General features: G+C 41.7%; 1 protein-coding gene across 1 annotated transcript in view; it reads right to left on the bottom strand.

Moving 5' to 3' along the window:
• Window positions 1-20,896, bottom strand: part of pcdh17 (protocadherin 17) — a 67,486-nt gene that overhangs the window by 36,542 nt on the left and 10,048 nt on the right. The window contains exon 3 of the mRNA XM_080429267.1: window positions 432-490. Coding sequence (XP_080285393.1) covers window positions 432-490 — 59 coding nt within the window. The remainder of the gene's footprint in view (window positions 1-431; window positions 491-20,896) is intronic.

Genomic DNA, 20,896 nt, shown 5'->3' on the forward strand with positions numbered 1-20,896 from the left:
AATGATTTATAAAAACGAAAAAAGTGAATAGGGACTGAGGAGAGTGAAAAAGGATCAAAAACAATAAGATAGTAAATTGATCAGCTACTGTACATATAGCTAAAAGAGATTTGAAACAAGCAAGGGATTTTCATGAAAAAGACTAACGTCTTTAATATTTTAGAAAAAGAAAACAGGATGACCATTCCTCAGCCTGAATGACAAGAACATTTCTACTACAAGCATAGTCGTATAAAGCCCGGTTTATACTTCATTGTATACCGGGTCTAACGTAGCGGTGTCATGTGTCGAAAATAGCCGATCTACAAATTCACAACGTGTCGTATCGTGGCACGTTGTGAGCTTTTAGGTCGACTATTATCGCCGCACGACAAAGTATAAATTAAGCTACATGCAGTGATGATCCTAAACGGTGTTTCAACAACCCTTACCTCTGTACAAACTGTTGCCTGCTACCCATATAATTAGGCTCAGCGGGGAAATTGTCCGTCTGCGGAAGAGAGAGGAGAGAGTTTATGTAGCAAGCTACACACACAGGCTCGTGCCCTGCTGTGAAACAAGATCTAGTGACAGAAAATGATTAATAATGTAAAATAAAGAAAGAAAAGGTAGAGAGGAAACTGCTTTAAAATCCAGAGTGTTCATTTAAAATCCAGGGTGTTCATTTAACATTTAACTCTCAGTGTACTGTAGGAATGGGTCCACTTTTACTCTCTCAGAGTTAAAGGTAGGGTAAGTGATTTTTTTTGGTAATCTTTTTTTGTTTGTTAAAAAGGTTAAAGTACTATATTCTGATAGTAATCATTGCTACAGAGCGTTTGTCCGGTCACAGGGGTCTCTCCAGCTCTTTAGTAAACAGAATATAGTAAATTTTCAGGTAGGTGACACAATTTAAGCCAATCAGGAGATAGCACTGAAAATGCATTTTCTGTTTAATAAAGAGCTGGAGAGACATGGGAGACTCCTTTTACTGGACAAACACTCTATAGCAATGAGTACTATCAGAATATAGAGCTATTTAACACTTATTTTAACCAAAGTGAATCTCTTACCCTACCTTTAAATGAACTCTCCGGCTATTACAGTGTAGGACAAAGGAGGAAGAGAGCAGGGGGGAGTGGTATACATAATGTATATGTAAGTCTTTCGTCTTTCAGTGGCTATGAAATGGGATAATTACAGTTTAGCCCGGAAACCCACAGAGCTGAACTTCATACCTGTCCATCATTTAGGAATATACTGTAATCATCATAAACAAAAGGAATGAACACAGTGCCTGAATTTAAAATGACAATAGCTGTGATTATTGTAGCATCTAGCTGACACTGATATGATCGCCTAAGCGCACAACATCTCCATTAGCCACAGCACGACTCAACTAGAATCATACAGTAAGTCCTATTTGTCCAAATGATACCAAAACAAACCATGCGGAGCCTCTCTCCAGTATTTATTTGCGTACATCCAGGGAATTATTTGCATGATAGAAGTTTACACAAGCTAGCTGCGTTGACCCAAGGGGGTGTTATTTGACACTGAGCACATCGGCCAGGCTAGGCTGGCTTCGTGTTACACGGATCCATACAAGGAATACATACACATGCACACACATGCATGCACGCAGATACTTAAACACAAACCTCTTCAGTCACACGCAAGCAAACACAGTGGTGTTAAATCAACAGCGTACTGGACCGCTGGGTTGTACAAACTCTACACTGCATCAAAAGCATTGTGCACAAACATTATCGGTCCTCTAAACCAGTGGTTCTCAACCAGTGGTCCGGGGACCACCGGTGGTCCTTGAAGGGGTTCCAGGGGGTCCCCAGACAAATTAATAGTTACGAACCAAATTGACCCTTGTGTGTCTGTAACTCTGAGAGTGTACAAATGGAACCAAATGGACCCTAACGGGTCCATTTGGTTCCATTTGTACACTCTCAGAGTTAAATGAACACTGATGATGATGATACTACAAGAAATCAAAATGGTTGAGTCCCTGTCATATCTTTTCAAATGGGGGTCCCTGGGCTAATATGTGTCAATTTGGGGGTCCTTGACACGAAAAAGGTTGAAAACCACTGCTCTACACCACTGGCTCACAACGTGGGGCCTGCGGACCCCCGGGGTCCTTGAGGGGGTTCCCAGCTAAACGATTGATAGATTATAGGAACCAAATGGACCGTCCGTTACATTTCTGTAACTCTGAGAGTGTACAGAATGGAATCTGATTCAGTTCCATTTGCACACTAGAGTTAAATGAGCACTGAGGATTTTACAGTGTAGATTCAGATTGGTGTCTGAGAGATACTGTACAAATTGTTCTAAATGGGGGACCGTGGCCTCCTGCTTATCAAACTGGGGGTCCTTGAAATGAAAAAGGTTGAGAATCACTGCTCTACAGTGCATCCAACTGTCAATTCTAGTCTGAATCAACCAAACCGACACTGGCTATCTCTCTCTCTCTCTCTCTCTCTCTCTCTCTCTCTCTCTCTCTCTCTCTCTCTCTCTCTCTCTCTCTCTCTCTCTCTCTCTCTCTCTCTCTCTCTCTCTCTCTCTCTCTCTCTCTTTCAGTATATTAGAGGTGCTAGTTCATGTTAATTGAGGTAAAGTAAAGGTCACAAGGATCCCTGAGAGCATTGCAGACATACCCTCTCCATCCGTACTTCTGTCCCGTTACCCAGCCAGGGCTGGCTTATCATGAAAAACAGATGAAAACAAATCAAATTAGAAAGCCTATCTATAACGCAGTCACGCAGAATAGAGAGGATGAAGGAAAATTGAACCTGTGAGTGTTTTCTAAAGATAATTAGCGGAGAGAAACTCGCAGTCCCGTTGGGTTACTTTGCCACTTCAATCAGTAGCTGTTTGATTGTAAGGACTGATGGAAACAAATGTATCAGACTCCCAGAGAAACAGCTTTCATATGTTGCCGAGGTATTTCATCACAGCAATACAAATAATTATCGTATCCCGGAGCCCGCAATTTCCCTTTCCTGAATTCATACCAGAAAATGTCAAATTTAGTGAGTAATATCTCCCCGTGGTGGGGTTTTTCACACGCGCAGCTTGGCTTCCAGTCGATGGAGTGTTTCAATGACATCGCTGCTCCACAGCGGCTCAGTGTGAAACAGGGTGGGTGTGAAGGTCAGACAGGCCACCGCCGTCCACTGACCTTTCCGACACCTTGTAACTCCAACTCATCACGCTATTCAGCCTTCAACCTTCGCCGAGATAAAAAGCAGAATGCTTATAGACCGTATCAAAACCTGGAATCCAAACATTTACAGTATAATCATCCGTTTTACCTGTGCGTCCCTATTCCGGGGGTTTTAATTGGCGAACCTTTGACGAAAAAAAACGATCTACACGCGCATAATGCGTAGTAGCACAATGCGTCGTGACCTTGTACATGGTGTGAGCTTGCACATCGGCTGTGTTTTACGATTTGGTGTAGATCACTTGGGATCAAAATTACAACAACGTTTTTAGTCATGTACTTTTATGACCAGGGGATAATCCTTGGACATGCTTTTCAGTCAACTCTACAGTGATACCTCTACGTCTGATCATGTTGGACAGAAAACCACCTTTATGGTATCATTTTTTGGATTGCTTGTGAGCTTGTAGATCTGCAATGTTTTTGTTGAATGTCTGCCTGTTTTGGCAGAATATTAGCTTTTTATGGCATGCATGCCCAGGAGGGACGCTAGGGTTCCTGTGATTAATTACAGTCAGGACTGGAGCTGGAACCTGCATAAAGTAATGTAGTATTAAATCAACATAAAAATTACTTAAGTTATCACAATACACTAACGAATACAGAACAACAACAAGTCCTTTACCACATGCTGTAGCTGTTTAGCAGCCTTTTCAAAAAAACACTTAGCACTTAGCATACCGTATGTGTTGTTCAACCCTCGGCACACGCCGGCCAATAAAAAGCACATTATGCCACTCTATAGCAGCCTCTTTCCTGCCAATTAGAGTACAGGCTTATCTTAAGCCTTTGGTCTCTTCCTGTCTATCTAATATATTATCCCATGTTTGCTGTCCAGCCCCTTCAATAAAACCGCCTACTGCCCAATTAATGGAGCCATATGGACAATATTGACCCATATGGACACACAGGATATGGTGGGGAGACATGATAAATATGGTCCAAGGGTCGACTATAATTAGAATGAAGTGATATCTGTGAACAAGAATTCGGAACAAAAACACACAGCCCACACCTTCATAGCCCATACAGTAGCCATTTAACCTTTAACCAAAAAACTTTTGTTTCTATGTCAGTAGTGCTCCAACTTCTTCATGTCAAAGATCCCCAAACTTATATTGTATTTGGCCGCGGACCCCCATCTCAAAATATTTTGTTCCAGGGGGTCCCAGAAACAAAGATTTTAGTTAAAAATGTTCACAAGAAATATATATATTCAATGATTTGCACACATTTTCACAATTTAACAAAAAATAGCAGATCTACAAGCTCGTAGCGCGGCACTCGGTGTGCCGGTATATATATTTTTTTTTGTGTAAAATAATGCTTTTTAAAAAAAGTGACACAGATGCATTCCAGGTCTTAATGGGTTAAACAAGGCAATTCAAACTTCTTTACACAAAACATGCAGCAAGTAATGCTCAGTAGGCATCGCTTGGTTGGTATTGTCTCGGCAGTACACAGCAAAATCCTTAGCGTTAAGGTCCCCTTAGTCCCTAAGGGTCACTTTAGGGCCGGGGAAACATTAAAAAAATATATTAAAAATAAATGAAAAAAGTTATGGAAAATTCATGGCCCCCTCACGCATTAGAGTGTCCTACTAATGTGTGAGGGGGCCTTTATTTTGCCATAACTTCTTTCATTTTTTTAATATATATTTTTAATGTTTATTTTATGTGAAAGTGAAGTATCCCTTTAAGTAGAAAATAGGTGATTTTTTACAGTTTATGCTCAGGATTCTGCAGTGGTGCCATTGGTGGTGCCAAACAGTAAAATCATCAGTGTTAATGTATCTATTTGTAACTATGGGAGTATAAAAATGTCTCAGAGTTGAATTAACACTCAGGATTTCACAGTGTAGGTCAAGCCGGGCCAGGCAAGTCATGCAGCGAGGCACCGCACAGAGTATAGGGTTCACCTCAGCCGGGTAAGTATGAAACGCTGTACTCAATTCTGCACTCCCAGAGAGCAGACAGCAGTCCGATTGAGACAAATGGGAGTGGTATGTTAGAGCACTATCTGTTTCTATAGGGCCTTGTGTCTTGGAGGGACTATTCATTTCTATGGGAACTGTATTGCATATATTGCAGCTTCTCTTCACACATCATTGCATATCTCTCTCTCTTTGGCTCACAGGGACAAGAAGCATCCCTCTGCCCCACCATGTATGATACATGTGTATCCTCTACTGTGTGTGTGTGTGTGTGTGTGTGTGTGTGGGGGTGTGTGTGTGTGTGTGTATGTGTGTGCGTGCGTGCGTGCGTGCGTGCGTGCGTGCGTGCGTGCGTGCGTGCGTGCGTGCGTGCGTGCGTGCGTGCGTGCGTGCGTGCGTGCGTGCGTGCGTGTGTGCTGCATGTATGAGTGGATCTAATTCCCCCCTCACCAGTCTGCCAGTTGGAATCAGGTTTGTTTTTGATATGCACTGTAGTGTGTGTGTGTGTATGTGTGTGTGTGTGTGTGTGTGCGCGCGCACTCGCGTGTGCGTGCGTCTTTGCGTGCGCGAGTGCGTACTGTATGTATGAGTGGATCTAAATCCCTCCTCACCAAGTCAGTCTGCCAGTTGGAATCAGGTCTGTTTTTGATATGCACTGTGGTGTGTGTGTGTGTGTGTGTGTGTGTGTGTGTGTGTGTGTGTGTGTGGCCCCACCGAGGGAACCTAACCAGTCAAGTTATTTTTCCTGGAAAACGGTCAAAGTATCTCTGTAGCAGCTAAGAGAAGGGGGGGGGGGGTATATCTAGAGCAGGAGGGAAAATAAATATTATAGAAAAATATACACAGCAGCAGAAAGCTTTTCTATTCACAGAGGGTGAATAGAAAAAGAGAGTAAATAATGCAGAGAGAGGACGATAACGGATGCAAAACAAAAGAGGTTGGGGGAACTAGATAATAATTAGACACCATTGATTACCCGGTGGCTGAGGAGCAATTGTAAGTGATCAAATCTAATTAGTTGGCCCTACATGTCTTCCTGGAGATATCAGGAGCATCAGTCACTTAGCCTAAGTGAACCATGCCATCACTGTCCACTTCGTGCTAAGTATGCTCAACTAACTCCCTAATAACTAAGAGGAGAGAGCAGTTCAACCTTCGGTTCAGACGAATGGCATCCAACTATGAAAGTAGCAGATGTTAGTGAATACGCAATGGGCGCATCGCAACCATGCCGAGGTCTGTTCAATTCAAATGGAAGCCTTGGCAAATAGAAGAAAATATTGAAGAAATGCTCACAAAAGAGGTGACGCAGCAGTCAAAGCCAGTGTTGGCTCTTCGGGTTAGGATATTAAAAAAAAATACGAATGAAAATGTTCTTCCTGGAGCATAGCAAAGCCAGACAATGACACCACTATAAACACATAATTATCTGGACAGTTTCAAGGCTCATCTGCCTTCTCTGAGCGAAACACATGTCCATTGTTTTCTATGATTGGCCCATTCAGCTGTATTTCTAGGAATGGTCATTGTGTTGTAACTGTACTGTATGTCCATACTTCATTTACATGAACGTGTGATTTCCCTATTCACCTACCCTATAATACTTCACCCAAGAGGAAAAGAGTATGAAAAATGTAAGACAGCCATTCACTTTCAGCCAATGAATAACACTGCAGTAAAGCATGAGTCTATAAAAAATAAATAGTCAGGATTCAGTAACTCCTCACCATGCCAGTGTGCATTTGGCAAAATTGCAGATAGCAAATTTACTGAATATCAATGGTGGTCAAACTCAGCATCTTCCCTGTGAAGATGCTTGTAGTCAAACTCTGTGATTACACTTGCTCACAGGTGTGTTAATGTGCCATTGTACAGTATGTGGGATACACATTTCCCATTTGTACATTTGTTTTGTTATAACACTGAAGATTTTACTGTGTAGTTAGACTGGGATCGATTTGCTTTGCAGGTTGCTGATCCGGTCTGACTCTAGAGCAGAAACGGGTAGTGCATGTATTTGTGTGTGCAAAATACCAGATATAGTATCTGTGGTAGGCTCTAAACCGGATCACACTGGTTAATTCGTTATAGGAACAGGTACTGCGAAAGACCACACAAGGTTAGTGTACTGTGTGAAAACATTGGCATGATAAATAAAAGCTCAAAAGATTTAACAATTGAATTCTGCTGCAGTCGGGAAAAACAAAATGTCCACTAAGAACACCTTTCTGACTGACAGCTTCTCTTCTGAGACGTCAGAGTTACTCACCTCTAACTGAAATTCGGAGCCACAAGTGTAATGGAGGCCAATGGAAAGTAAAAGCTCCATCAGCATGGCCTCTCGACAACTCAGTGAGTGGAATTAAGTTAAAATCACTTCTATCTGTGTGTGTTCAGGTTCAGCAGGGCACAGTGCCACTGAGCACTCCAAACGTTAGCTTTTATCTCCTCTTCTAGAAATACTTTGTGGTATAGTCTCACGTTGCCACTTGCCAGTCAATCGGAGATCTCCGCCTACCAATCAGCTGGGGACTTATAAATGCAAGAACGGTGGCGAAAACAGCTGCTAACAAACCAACGGCCAGTCGGCCACTGCTTTGGAAACCAATCATGCCATCGCCCCAACATGAAGGACTGCGTAAGAGGCTTCTGCAAGATGGAAGAAATAGCCAATCTACAAGCCCTCGCGTTGAGATGCGATGCGTTGTGATGTGACACGTTGTGAGCGTGTAGATCTGATATATTTGGTGAGTGACACCATTGTATGACGGAGTATAAAGTTAAGCATCCCTCTGTTCCAGTAACATTTTAATGAGCTTACATCAAGTTGAGGTTTTCAGCAAAGTTCTGAGGAAGGCACTTAAAGGGTAAGACCACTTTGGTAGAGGTTTGGGTTGTGTAGTTACCTTGCCATGATGTAACCCCAAAGGTGGGCAAGAAATAAAAAAATAATTGATTAGAAATTCAACAGGAAAATCAAATTCCTGTTGATTTTACTATTTGAAGATCTGGATCCGGATCTGCGGATCCAGTCCAGGTTTTCTACTTATTAAAAATGGCTAAATCAACAGGAAGTTGACATTTTTATTTAAAAAAAAAAACAGTACTGGGTTTGGTGATGTTCTATATTGTCTGAATCAACTTTGTTTGCGTTCGTTTATGTGCTAAAAGAGTGACTTTGAGAGCTGTTTTGCCGTACAATGTAAGTCAATGAGGACCATATTTTGAATTATCAATTTCTAATCAATGGAGCAATTATTTTTTTATTTCTTGCCCACCTTTGGAGTTACATCATGGCAAGGTAACTACACAACCCAAACCTCTACCAAAGTGGTCTTGCCCTTTGAGCTCTGTGAGTTCTTGTGCTTCAGCATATTATTCCTTTATTCAGCTTGTCCTCTTGCCTGGCATAAATGAGTAACCTTACCAGGAACCAGTAGGAGACTCAAACTGTGAGTCATCTGTGCGTCACTAACTCAACCAATTTATCTCACGCTGTTCATCATAGGTTGCAGAAAATCTGAATTTAGATAATTGTACCACATTACTACTTGTGCAAAATTCTCACCTAAAGGATGACATTGTCAACTAAGTTAATTGAAGCAGATGACGCACCAAATTCACCACTATGCACTGCAATCTTTATTGTAGTTTGGACCGTTGAAATGACTTCTCGCTGTCTGGAGAGAATAGACACAATGGACGAAATGTAGATATTTTATATTTATATTCATACATTATGAGAAAGATATCCAAGATAAGAACACAGACTCACTGTATAGTCTGTGGATGTGATTTTGGTAGATCTTTGAGGATTCTAACTTGATGCCTGTATTTTAAGGATAAGGATTATATTCTACCTCCTTGTGGACCTGGGGGAAATGGCTTCAGTAAAGCCTTAGTGATATTACTTGTTATTTATATCTTTAACCGTAACCACAAATACATCCATATCCATATGGCTCAACAATTCCAGGATTGTGCTGATGATTCAATTCACTGAGCAGTGAAGTCTAATCTTTTATACTGTTGTAGGTGAGAAGGAGAAAAGACAAAAGGAAGCGAGTTGAGAAGAAAGAGCGAGGGTGGTGGCGCCCACCCACCCTCGCTCTTTATTCTCAACTCGTCTTTTTTCAGGGGGTTACAGGGCTGAGGTGGCGGAGGTGGTCTCTCTCTCTTCGTTATGGGAGACAAGACAAAAACACCACTTCAAAGCTGATTCGCTGGAACCTGCCTCGTTAATGTGTCTTTCTTATTCCTTTTGAGGTGGAGCAAAGGCAGAGGGAGATTCTCTCTCTCTCTCTCTCTCTCTCTCTCTCTCTCTCTCTCTCTCTCTCTCTCTCTGTCTCTCTCTCTCACTCTCGCTGCCTACAAATGACTACTTTGGTCACACTTACTTCCTTGCGTAAAGCAGGATAGCATGCTTTAAAATGAAAATGCGTTCTGCTTTTCAAGCAGCTGCCCTGACAGTGAACCTTGAAAGAAGACCACTCTACCTTCTCTGTTTGTGAAGGCTGTTTGTGTCAGCCTTCATAGTGAGATTTCTCCATTTAATTTTGGAGACTACATTATTTTTAAGCGAGCATGGAAAAGAAAAATAAAGCTGGAGGGAAAATGTGTATGAAAGCTGGTCAACAACGCATACTTAAACTCTCTTCTTAAGCCTGTTATTATCAAGTGACAGGCTTATCAAGACAATCAAGGGAGAAAAAACAATACAAATCTCTTGCACCACACACCCACACCCACACACACCCCCCCCCCCCCCCACACACACACACACACACACACACACACACACACACACACACACACACACACACACACACACACACACACACACACACACACACACACACACACACACACACACACACACAGGATATCTTACACGTTCCACATAAACTATTTTGATGCACGATGCATGAAAAATCTAATGATGGGTAAATCAAGTCCTGATTAAACAAAACACCTCTAAAGGCATCCTAATAAGCATGTTGTAATACAAAATAATCTGCTTTTCTCTTATTCTTAGGCATGTAATTGATTTATTAATGGCGTGATTAAACTGTGCTGGGATAAATCATCCTTATCCAACAACAATAGCAGGGCGCTACTTACAAATCCTTGAAATGCTGGCCAGCAAAAATATTATATGCCACCACCACATATTTATTTACATTGCAGTAAATAAAATGATAACATGAATGTACTTCAAGACTGCACTTTTCAAATTTCAATCAAAGAGCGGACAACAGAACTGTATAGACATACAGTAGGTCACTAGACAGATTTACTGGGGTATTTTTTTCACATCAAAACTCATTTCCATTTCACAATGGAGCAAATGAACATAACATAAGATGACAGACCAAAACACACCTTACAATCTCATGTTCTGTGTGTGTGTGTGTGTGTGTGTGTGTGTGTGTGTGTGTGTGTGTGTGTGTGTGTGTGTGTGTGTGTGTGTGTGTGTGTGTGTGTGTGTGTGTGTGTGTGTGTGTGTGTGTGTGTGTGTGTGTGTGTGTATTTTCCAATATAATCAACACTCCTTTAGAATCATCAAAATATATATAATATTGCCACATATAACCATATTAAGATTGCTTCAACAACAAAAGCAGTTTATTAACCACATGATTTTGTTCAACTGCCAGTCTGCTAACTCAATTCAGTCTACTGCTGTGTTAGTATCCGCAATGGCAACACGTATTATCAGGTCTTCCAGCAAGTTATGCTGGAAGAAGGATGTTTATTTTCAAAAAATATATATATAATTTGTATACTGTGTGTATGTACAAAAATAATCCTATACACTTTGGGAAATGTGATTGTCTAGTTATTGAATTTCATCCAAGTGCTCAACAATAAATATTTATTGTAGAGAAACAACTGTCCATGAAGTATGAAGAAACATACCCTCTAGGTTTTAATATCAATCCCAAATATCAAAAACAGAAATGGCTCTGGTTTTCTGAGCAGTTCTCAGTCCTACATAATCCACCACTAACTGGAATTGATCCATGGCAGTTGGGCAGGGCACGTAGGGATGTGTGTGACTTGGATGGGTCACACAGAGAGAAAGTTCCCGTACATTGGAAATCAGATGGAGATGGCATTTAGAGACGTCAATCGATAAACTCATCTTTGACAAGGATGCTTGGTAACATCAAATGAGAACCCCATGACTCATCAGCATTTCTTTAACTTGCAAACGGCTCTGGAGTGGAAAACAGCACAATGTCCTTCTATATGTGCATTTACAGAATACAGACACATTGATACACAATAGTGTATATATACATATATATATATATATATATGTGTGCGTGTGCGTGTGTGTGCGTGCGTGTGCGTGCGTGTGCGTGTGCGTGTGCGTGTGCGTGTGCGTGTGCGTGTGCATTAGGTTTCTTTGGCCCAGATTATTGACTGATACAGACCAAGTATATTCTCTGGGAAAAGAAAGTGTGTGTCTTTCATGAATGTTAACTTAGAAGTAGTAAGTAGGGCTATTACAATTATTTCAAACTTTTGCTTCAATTATGATTAATGAACGATTATTTAAAGAAACATAGTGAAAATAGCAGACCGACAAGTATGTAAGTAGTCAATCAGACTAATCAGTTTATAAAAAAGTTTAAAAAAAAATGTGTGTGTTGATTCATTGATATATTCAGTTATAAGTCGGTTATTGGTTCTAAATATTGGTTTTGATATATGTTTGTTAATTGCCCAGCCCTAGTAGTAACCTAGTAGGAAACAAGACAAGAGGCAAGCAGCATAGTGTTTCACTGCTACTCTGTGCTACAGTTACAACGTTGCCATTAGCCATGCTCTTGAGTCTTGAGTAAGAGTTGACCTTTCCTCACCCTAATTAATCCACAGCCAGCTCAGCCCACTTAAAAACGTAATCTGTTAGAGGCGATGTGCCTGATCACATATATTTAAACGCATACTTGGCCACATAGGCTATAACTTGAAAAAGTTCACATAGCCTCACCCATCCCCCAGACATAGACAGATTAGCCAGAATTATAATACCAGTACTGTACAGTATAGGGCTGGCTGGATGGACAAAATAAAATATCACATATTTGTTCTCCAAATACCTCGATATGGATGATGTAATGATAATATCGTATATCGATTATATATATTTTCTTTTTTAACTCTTTCAGTGCCAAGAGTATTTTCATAAAGTACTCCCCCAGTGCCAGCAATTTGCGTTTTTTTTTATTTTGTAATTTTGTAATTTTTCATTCAAATAAATGATCTGATTGGGTTTTTAAACCCATAATACAGTTCTACCAGTAGAGAGCAACAAATCGACACATTGATGACCTCGCTGGCTCACTCGCCCCCTCCCAAACAGGCTCACGTCATATCCGGTCATAACCGGATGTTGACATTTTTGACAATCGTTGATCGGGCTAAATTACGATGTGATACACGACTACGATGACTGATCGTCACCCAGACCAAAGAGAGTAGACGTGGACCTCTCCGTTTGTTTTTTATACCGTGTGAAAAACTGTGACTTTCCCTATTCTGGCCAAAAATTATCGCGGGAAAAAAGTTAGAACCGGAAACGGAATCTGCGTCATGAAACCGGAACCCAATGAGTCTGAAGGAGTCAGGAAGCGAAAGTGATCATGAAAAATAAACAGTATAGCGCGACCACAGTCAAAAGTAAAAACTCGGGATTTCTCGTGCTGGCACGGAGGGTACTTGGGAAAAACTCGGGATATCTCGGGGCGTGGCACTGAGAGAGTTAATTTACCAAAAAGAGGATATCTACAAAACTTGCGACGCATTGTGAGCTTGTAAATCGGCTGTTTTTGTAAATTATTCTGCCATATCACTGTTTCCCCTGCATTTAACAGTGGTGCCCCACAGCTGCAGGATTTAGATTTTTTTCCAGCTAAATCCATGTGGCCCTGGGGTCACATGACAGACCCCTGAACAGTGTTTGTGCCAGTTTGGTGCAGATTAGAGCAATAGTGTGCCTGGGGCCCCCTGGGGGGCCCTGGTGGGACCCCTGAGTCCCCTGAGTCACACATGGCCCCTGGTGTGACTAATGTCATGGCAGACCCCAGAACAGTGTTTATGCCAAGTGTGGTGTGAATTGGAGCTACATTGCGCCTGTATGTGCCACCCAGGGGGCTTCCAGGGCCCCTGATCTGGCCCCTGGGGGTCACACGTGGCCCCTGGTGTGACTATTGTCATGGCAGACCCCTGAAGAGTGTTTGAACCAAGTCTGGTGCGGATTGGAGCAACGGTGCACCTCACAAGTCCACGTGTTACGTTTGTGACGTCCACCGTCCACTGTCCTGCAGTCGACCCACCCTCTAGACAATTTTTAGGAGGATGTATATCCACCGACCACTTGAAATTCTGTATTAAATTAATCTGGTGCTATTTTGGATTGAAAGCCTTCATGGATATAGCTAGAGCTGGGTAATATATCAATTGTTATTGTGTATAATTGTAGAATAACTATTATATATATCATTGATATTGTGATATGGCATAAGTGTTGTCTTTTCCTGGTTTTAAAGGTTGCATTACAGGAACGTGATGTAATTTTCTGAATTTATCTGACTGTTCTAACTGTTCTATGATTTTCCTTTTCCCACTTATTATAGTTATTATAGGCCTATAGGCATTACTGATGAGTATTTATAAAGAATCTCAATGTGTAAATATTTGTGAAAGAACCAATGGTCACCCCCTCAATATCGTCACAATATCTATATTGAGGTATTTGGTTGATATTTGTGATATATGCTTTTGTTCATATTGCCCAGCTCTAGGTATAAATAACTTTGCAGCCCACCACAAAACAAAACACAGTAAAATCCTTTGTAAATTAATTTAGACATTTATACACTCTCAAGGTCATTACACACCAGGAGCGACGCGAATAAACGGTGCGGAAATGTGTTCAGGTTATTTCACATATCATTTAATTTGGGTGATGCCTCTTTCACACAGATTAATGATTTTATTCGCAATGAAAATTCCACTCCTCGTTATAATCGAGTTCAGTGTGTCTGCACTTATAACACAAACAGCAGTTTAAATAAACCCTCCCGAATCGTCCGATGCGTGCAGACCTTCAGAGTTAAATGAACAGAGGATTTTACTGTGCTCAAGCCAAGAGTTTGCTACTCTTTCAAACTGATCAAAATATCCCGCTGAAAGCAATTCGATGTTGAAATGAAAACAGCGGTTTTCCAGTTTCTGGGATTACCAAGGAGAGAAAAAGAGAGCTGATGAACCCAAACATAAAAGGACAAAATGATACTATTTGAATTGTTAGACGAAGCACTGGCCCATGGATGAAATTGAAAACGCCAGAATGGAGAGGCTATACGCTAACACAAACGAAGGGGAAAAAAACACGTATGCGCTCAATGCACATACACACACACACACACACACACACACACACACACACACACACACACACACACACACACACAAGTCAAGTTTCACTCCAAGGTCGTGACCTTTCCATTGGGTCAGTGGTGACGACTGACTATGAGCAAGAGAGGAAGTAACTGTCGGAACGATGGAATAATGGAGGGATGGGGAGGAGGGGTGGATCGAGGGTAATGTCCACACATAGTCTGAGGTAAGACCTGACAGAAAGGCTTTGGCTTAATGCTGTGTTGTCAAAGCGCTGGATGCCCTGCTCCCTGCAAACTCTTTTAAGTCTGCCCGTGGTGCATTAAACAACTGTCAGGCCAGCTTTAGCATTAATCAGCCCGGCCCATAGGAGACACAGTAGCGCATACTGTATATTCTAAAGCTCTAAGCCCTTTGACCTTACCCTTCAAATGTAAAGATACTAGCCTGTACTGTAATGCCACAACTCAACCACTTCAAACACAAAACCATGCTTGGGTCCCTATGGCTTTCAGATGCATGCAAGTGAAGTCCACATCCTAGTACACCAGAGGGACACTGTCCCTCCTGTGGAGGGCTGTCACGATCATGACATTTTAGTTGACGATTAACTGACATACAAATAATTACGATTAACAATTTTAATTGTGTTTTTGAAACGGAAATCGGAAACACATACTGTACATCAAAATTACATTTATGTTTGCCTTTTAGGCTTTGTAAACAAAAACTACAGATATGGCAAATAATTTAAATGAACAAAGAAATGACAATAACCGATACCAATAATCCAAATAAATTACTGTATCAAAGATTTTCAGAAATAGCTGAAACACATGGCTCGAGCTTGTAGACCAGCTATTTTTGCTATTTTTCAACAGATTAATTTATGCAGATTAATGGACATTATTCGTCCGATTATGCAAAATATTGAGATTATCTCAAATAATGATCTAATAACTGTGACAGGCCTACTCCTGTGTCCTAGGATGTAGAGTAGACCACACCCTTCCGGAGCCCCCCCCCCCCCTCTCTTTCCCCTGTAGCTCCATTTGATTGGTTTCCTCCACAGCAGCACCCATGTGTCCCCACCTGGGAGTACATCAGCACTGCATGTCAACATGACCTCTGATAGGAGGACGTGTGAGGGCGGAGCAGAGAGGAAGACAGAGGAGAGGAGGGGGGGTGCGGGACATTGAAGCTCCATTCATCATATCACCAGCATTGAGTGTACAGTACATGAATAGCAGGGTCTGTTCAGAGTTATCATTGAGCCAACGCCTCCATCACAGGGCTTCATTTATTAAGACTGCCAGTGGATCAATACGGCAGACATACACTCTGCACTGGTGACAAGATAATCTCATCATCATGAGTTTGGCTTGGGTCATCAGCAACGTGAGCTATTGCAATTCTTATACAACTTGACATGAGCCTAGATAAAGGAAGGGAAACAGAGAATGTGTGTTTGCGTGTGTGTGTGTGTGAGTGTGTGTGTGTGTGTGTGTGTGTGTGTGTGTGTGTGTGTGTGTGTGTGTGTGTGTGTGTGTGTGTGTGTGTGTGTGTGTGTGTGTGTGTGTGTGTGTGTGTGTGTGTGTGTGTGTGTGTGTGTGTGTGTGTGTGAGTGAGAGAGAGAGAGAGAGAGAGAGAGAGAGAGAGAGAGCACTTGAAAATTATTAAAGTCCTATTCATCAAACAATGCTCAGAGCCACACTGCATGCTAAAATATTTCTGTACCAAGCAGAGTTTAGATCAATCAGTCCGGAGTTTGATCCGACAAAAAAACCAAACAGCAACAAAAAACTGATTTATTTCTTAAGCAAAAACCCGGCGAGGGGCCTATTGAACGGTAAAAGGGATAGAATAGTAGGAATACCGGTTAGAACGGCTGCTAGAGCAAACCCGTATGCGCCTGAAAAGCGCAGACGCAGCCAAAACGATTTGATGACAAAATTGTGTGTTCCCACCACTTAGCAAGCTTTTTTTTTTGGTTTGTTTAGGAAACAGTGCCTAAAAGCACCGACTCATTCTTCTCTGTTACCACAAACAGATAACAGCCGGTGTCTGTCAATTCCCTTCAGGGCTTGAAACGCGGGAGTCAGATTTCAAACTGTGCCATTATGAATACAATGGCTGACAAAAGAGACAGTGGGACCTCTCTAGGGCTAGGCAATTAACCGAAAATGTATTGAAACAACATTTTGATTGGTTAATTGAATAATCAAGAAGCTATTTTTTTGTGTGATAGATTTTCTTTTACAATTGACTAAATTGATTAGTCCGATTAACCATTAAACCCTGTATTATACTTTGTTGTACAATGGTGGCATGCAAAAATAACCCTGCCGTTAAGCTGGCGCGTTGAGACACATTGCGAGTTTATAGATTTGCTGTGTGCGACACCATCATATGATGGAGTGTAATGAAGCCAGCATCAGCTCTTATCAGACACAGTGGTGTGTGTGTCCACCATGCAAAGCAAATGCTGGAAGGATACATAAGCATAGAAATTATGTTACTCAAATTACAAAATTGACATTCCGGGATGGATTACAGTGTTGTCAACCTGTGTGTGTGTGTGTGTGTGTGTGTGTGTGTGTGTGTGTGTGTGTGTGTGTGTGTGTGTGTGTGTGTGTGTGTGTGTGTGTGTGTGTGTGTGTGTGTGTGTGTGTGTGTGTGTGCGCGGGTGCGTGCATGCATGCATGCGTGCATGTGTGAGCAGCAAGATGAGATGAAATCTGTTTACGCTGGCCTGTTTTGAGGTGGAGACGGACAAAATGAGATGAGATTCATGGTTTATTCCTCCATTCAGTTAATGACATAATATATTATTGAGGTTGTATTTTGTGGGGGAGAGAGAGAGAGAGAGAGCGAGAAAGAGAGAGAGAGCTACTCCTACCTCATACTAATGAGGTAGGGGATGCACATAACTCATATGCTTCGCTTTGTTGTCTATACAGCACGTACCTGCAACGCATTAAAAAAAATCATTGAGTGTTACTTTAGCTCTGCGAGTGTAAAAAAGGACCCTACTTTATTTTGTTTTATTATTTTTTTTACTGTGCTGGGGGCACGGTGAAGGAGGATACAGCAGAAATAAAAGCTCTCTTGGAACTGGAAGAGCGCCAGGAAACGGCAACGCTAGTTCCACTTTGTTTGACTTTGGGAGCATTTGATTTACAGCGAGGAGACCCAGCTGCTGTGTGATCAAAGAAACACGTTGCCATGTCACGCACGCACGCACAAACGCACACACACTCACACAACACACACACACATCTACAGTAGCCTTTCTGTGAGCTGTGCAGGTCAGTTCACAATTCACATTATTACAGGGTTGGTCCAATCTACCTGGGAACTTTCTATGCACCATCGACAATTCTGGGTCTTGCACCCTGCTGTTCGAATCATTCAGCCAGAGGACCCCATGGGGAGGGGGTCCAAAGGTTACCCAGGGGGCCGCGTAGCCCCCACAGGGAAACCCGGCCAAAACTAAAAGAAGAGCGTGGCTAGTGCTTCAGAGCACAGCTGGTGGTAGCACAAGGGCATGTGTGCCATGCACATCCAGACGTATACACACGCACCCACCACACACACACACACAGAGGGCTGAATCTTAGCGGGATCCCTGTCCTGTCTGGAAGGTTGCGCTGTGGGTTTCTTTTTTTCCTGTGTGTTTCCTCCTTGCAACCAGGTTATCCCCCATGTTCCTTGGATGTTTGTGGCTATAATGCCTGCAACGCCAAGGTCAGCGGTTCAATATGCCACAGGTGACATGCACAGCAAGAAGTTACTTTCTGCATGTCTCGAGAGCTAAACTTTCAGAGTGTGTCTTCCTCCCCCTAGGAAACATGAGGGTGTTGGATGAATATATTTTAAAAGTAAAATGTTCTGTGTGTCAGGGCACAGTGTGGTTATATCCATCTGAGGAGTAGGCGTGTATTTGCAACAGCACAGAGCTGTGCCTAACTCGCGGCATCAACAGGGTTGGGAAAACAAGGCTGTCTGTCCCAAAGGAAGACAACAGCAACAAACAAAATGGCTGGCAATAGAAAAGAAACACCCATTGGCCTCTAAATGGTCTTCCAGAAACAGAATGGAAAAACCCCAACCCCAACATAATAGTTTCAAAGAAACACTGGCACTAAAGCTCTTAAAGCTCTTTGGATGGAAGTGTGCCGACGGAACTCGCCAGTACTCAAAGAATGTAGAACCTGTTGAATAAATACGATGTAAAACCCTCAGTGTCCATTTCACTCTGAGGGTTAAAATGACCACCAAGGATTTCACTGTGTCGTAGGATGTAAATGGTGCATTTATATAGCGCCTTTCTCCATAGGGCTTTACGATGTGCATTACATTCACCCATTCACATAGACATTCACACACAGCCAGAGGAAGAAACCCTGCAAGGTACCAGCCTGCTCCTTTGGGAGCAGTTAGGGGGGTTCAGTGTCTTGCTCAAGAACACTTCAATACAAAGCCATGGGGCAGCCAGTGATCAGACCGGGAACCTTAACGATTCCCAGCTGGGCGCTCTGCCACCTGAGCCACTGCCTGCCTTACAACTGCAGCCTGCTCAGCCGTCATTCTGTATTCTAAACTCATTCAATACAGGAATGCATCTGTGTGTCACTTTAAATTTCTTTGGCTATTCAAAAATAGCAGATATACAGCTTGTAGATCTGCTATTTTTGAAAGATCGTGGAAATTTGTGCAAATCTCTGAATATATATACATTTTTAACTAAAATCTTTGCTTCTGGGGGGGTCTCTGGAACTAAATATTTTGAGATGGGGGGGGGGGGGGTTCGCGGACAAATACATATAATTTTGGGGGTCCTTGACATGAAAAAAAGTTTGAGAACCACTGATATTATAGCAACATAAGTAAAAAATTAAAAAAAACTGCTAGGATTTAGAAGATTTTTTAAATCCCCAGAGAAACAAAGATTTTAGTTAAAAACATATAGGCCTATATTCAAAGATTTCTCAAAAACAAATAGCAGATCTACAAGCTCGTATATGAGCTTGTATATCTGCTATTTTTGAATAGCCCAAAGTATGAAATAATGGTTATAGGGAATAATCTAAAATGACACAGTATCCCGGAATTCATGGGCTAAACCCCCACCTCACCATGTACTGTACACACTTTCAAACGGAAACATAAATGTATGTAGTCTTATAATAGAACCAATGCCATCTCCATGTGGTCAGCCTCCCCACTGACCAAGCAAATTAGCTTAAAGTGCCTGGCTAATTCTCCATTGCAGCGGTCAAATTGTGGTCTTGTATGCGGCTATTCAGTCTCTCCACTTGAAAACATTACAATAAAAGTAAAAATAAGTATTGTGTTCTCTTCCTACTCAGTACTAATAGGTCTGATGTCTGGTCATAACAAATACATATATGTGTAAACTGCACAATGCACATCATGGAAAAGACCACAAGAAATGCACAAAAGCCGATTAATAATTCTAAAGCCGATTTCTATTGATTATTTTAGTCTCACTTCATGATTGAAAAGCTTTAAAAAAATGGATGTTTACATCATTCATTCATTGACTTAACTCAGCCGTCCATTTGTTAACCAGCTTACATTATGAAACAATGAATCAATCAAATAATCACTCTATGCCTTAATCAATGAATCAATCGATGCTTTAATCAATGATTTAACCCAACGGAACAATAATCAATATAGGCCAACCTGAATGTGTGCATCCATCACCCACACATTATCTATCTCTATCTATCTATTTAATGAGTGTTATGTACAGATATAGTTATTGTACTAGTTACCTAAATGCTACAGGAAGATGTCTGTCTAGTGTCGGGGAGGGGCAGAGGAGTTACACACCTTACATTTTCAATAATTCATCAGGATTGCTTGCATTTTGAGAAGTTGTAATAAATTAAACATTCACTTCCACCTCTGTCTCCCATCTCATAACAAACATGTTATGTTCTTGCAAATGTCATATTAAAAGTGGAAATCTGATTGCAGAATGTCTCTCTAGTCTAGTTGATTTCTCTCTCTCTCCCCCATCCCCCCCCCCCCCTCCCTCTCTCTCTCTCTCTCTCTCTCTCTCTCTCTCTCTCTCTCTCTCTCTCTCTCTCTCTCTCTCTCTCTCTCTCTCTCTCTCTCTCTCTCTCTCTCTCTCTCTCTCTCTCTCTCTCTCTCCCCTGTCACCTCTCAATCTATCTTTTGTCACATAATCACTTCATCACCCCAGCAGGTGGCAAACATCTATTCTAAATAACAGGAAATTTTGCGCTGATCGGTCCAATGGTTTGCAAGATTAGCTCCAGACACACACACACACACAC

Source organism: Gymnoscopelus braueri (genome assembly GCF_963280865.1).
Source record: "Gymnoscopelus braueri genome assembly, chromosome: 1".
NCBI classification, from domain to species: domain Eukaryota; kingdom Metazoa; phylum Chordata; class Actinopteri; order Myctophiformes; family Myctophidae; genus Gymnoscopelus; species Gymnoscopelus braueri.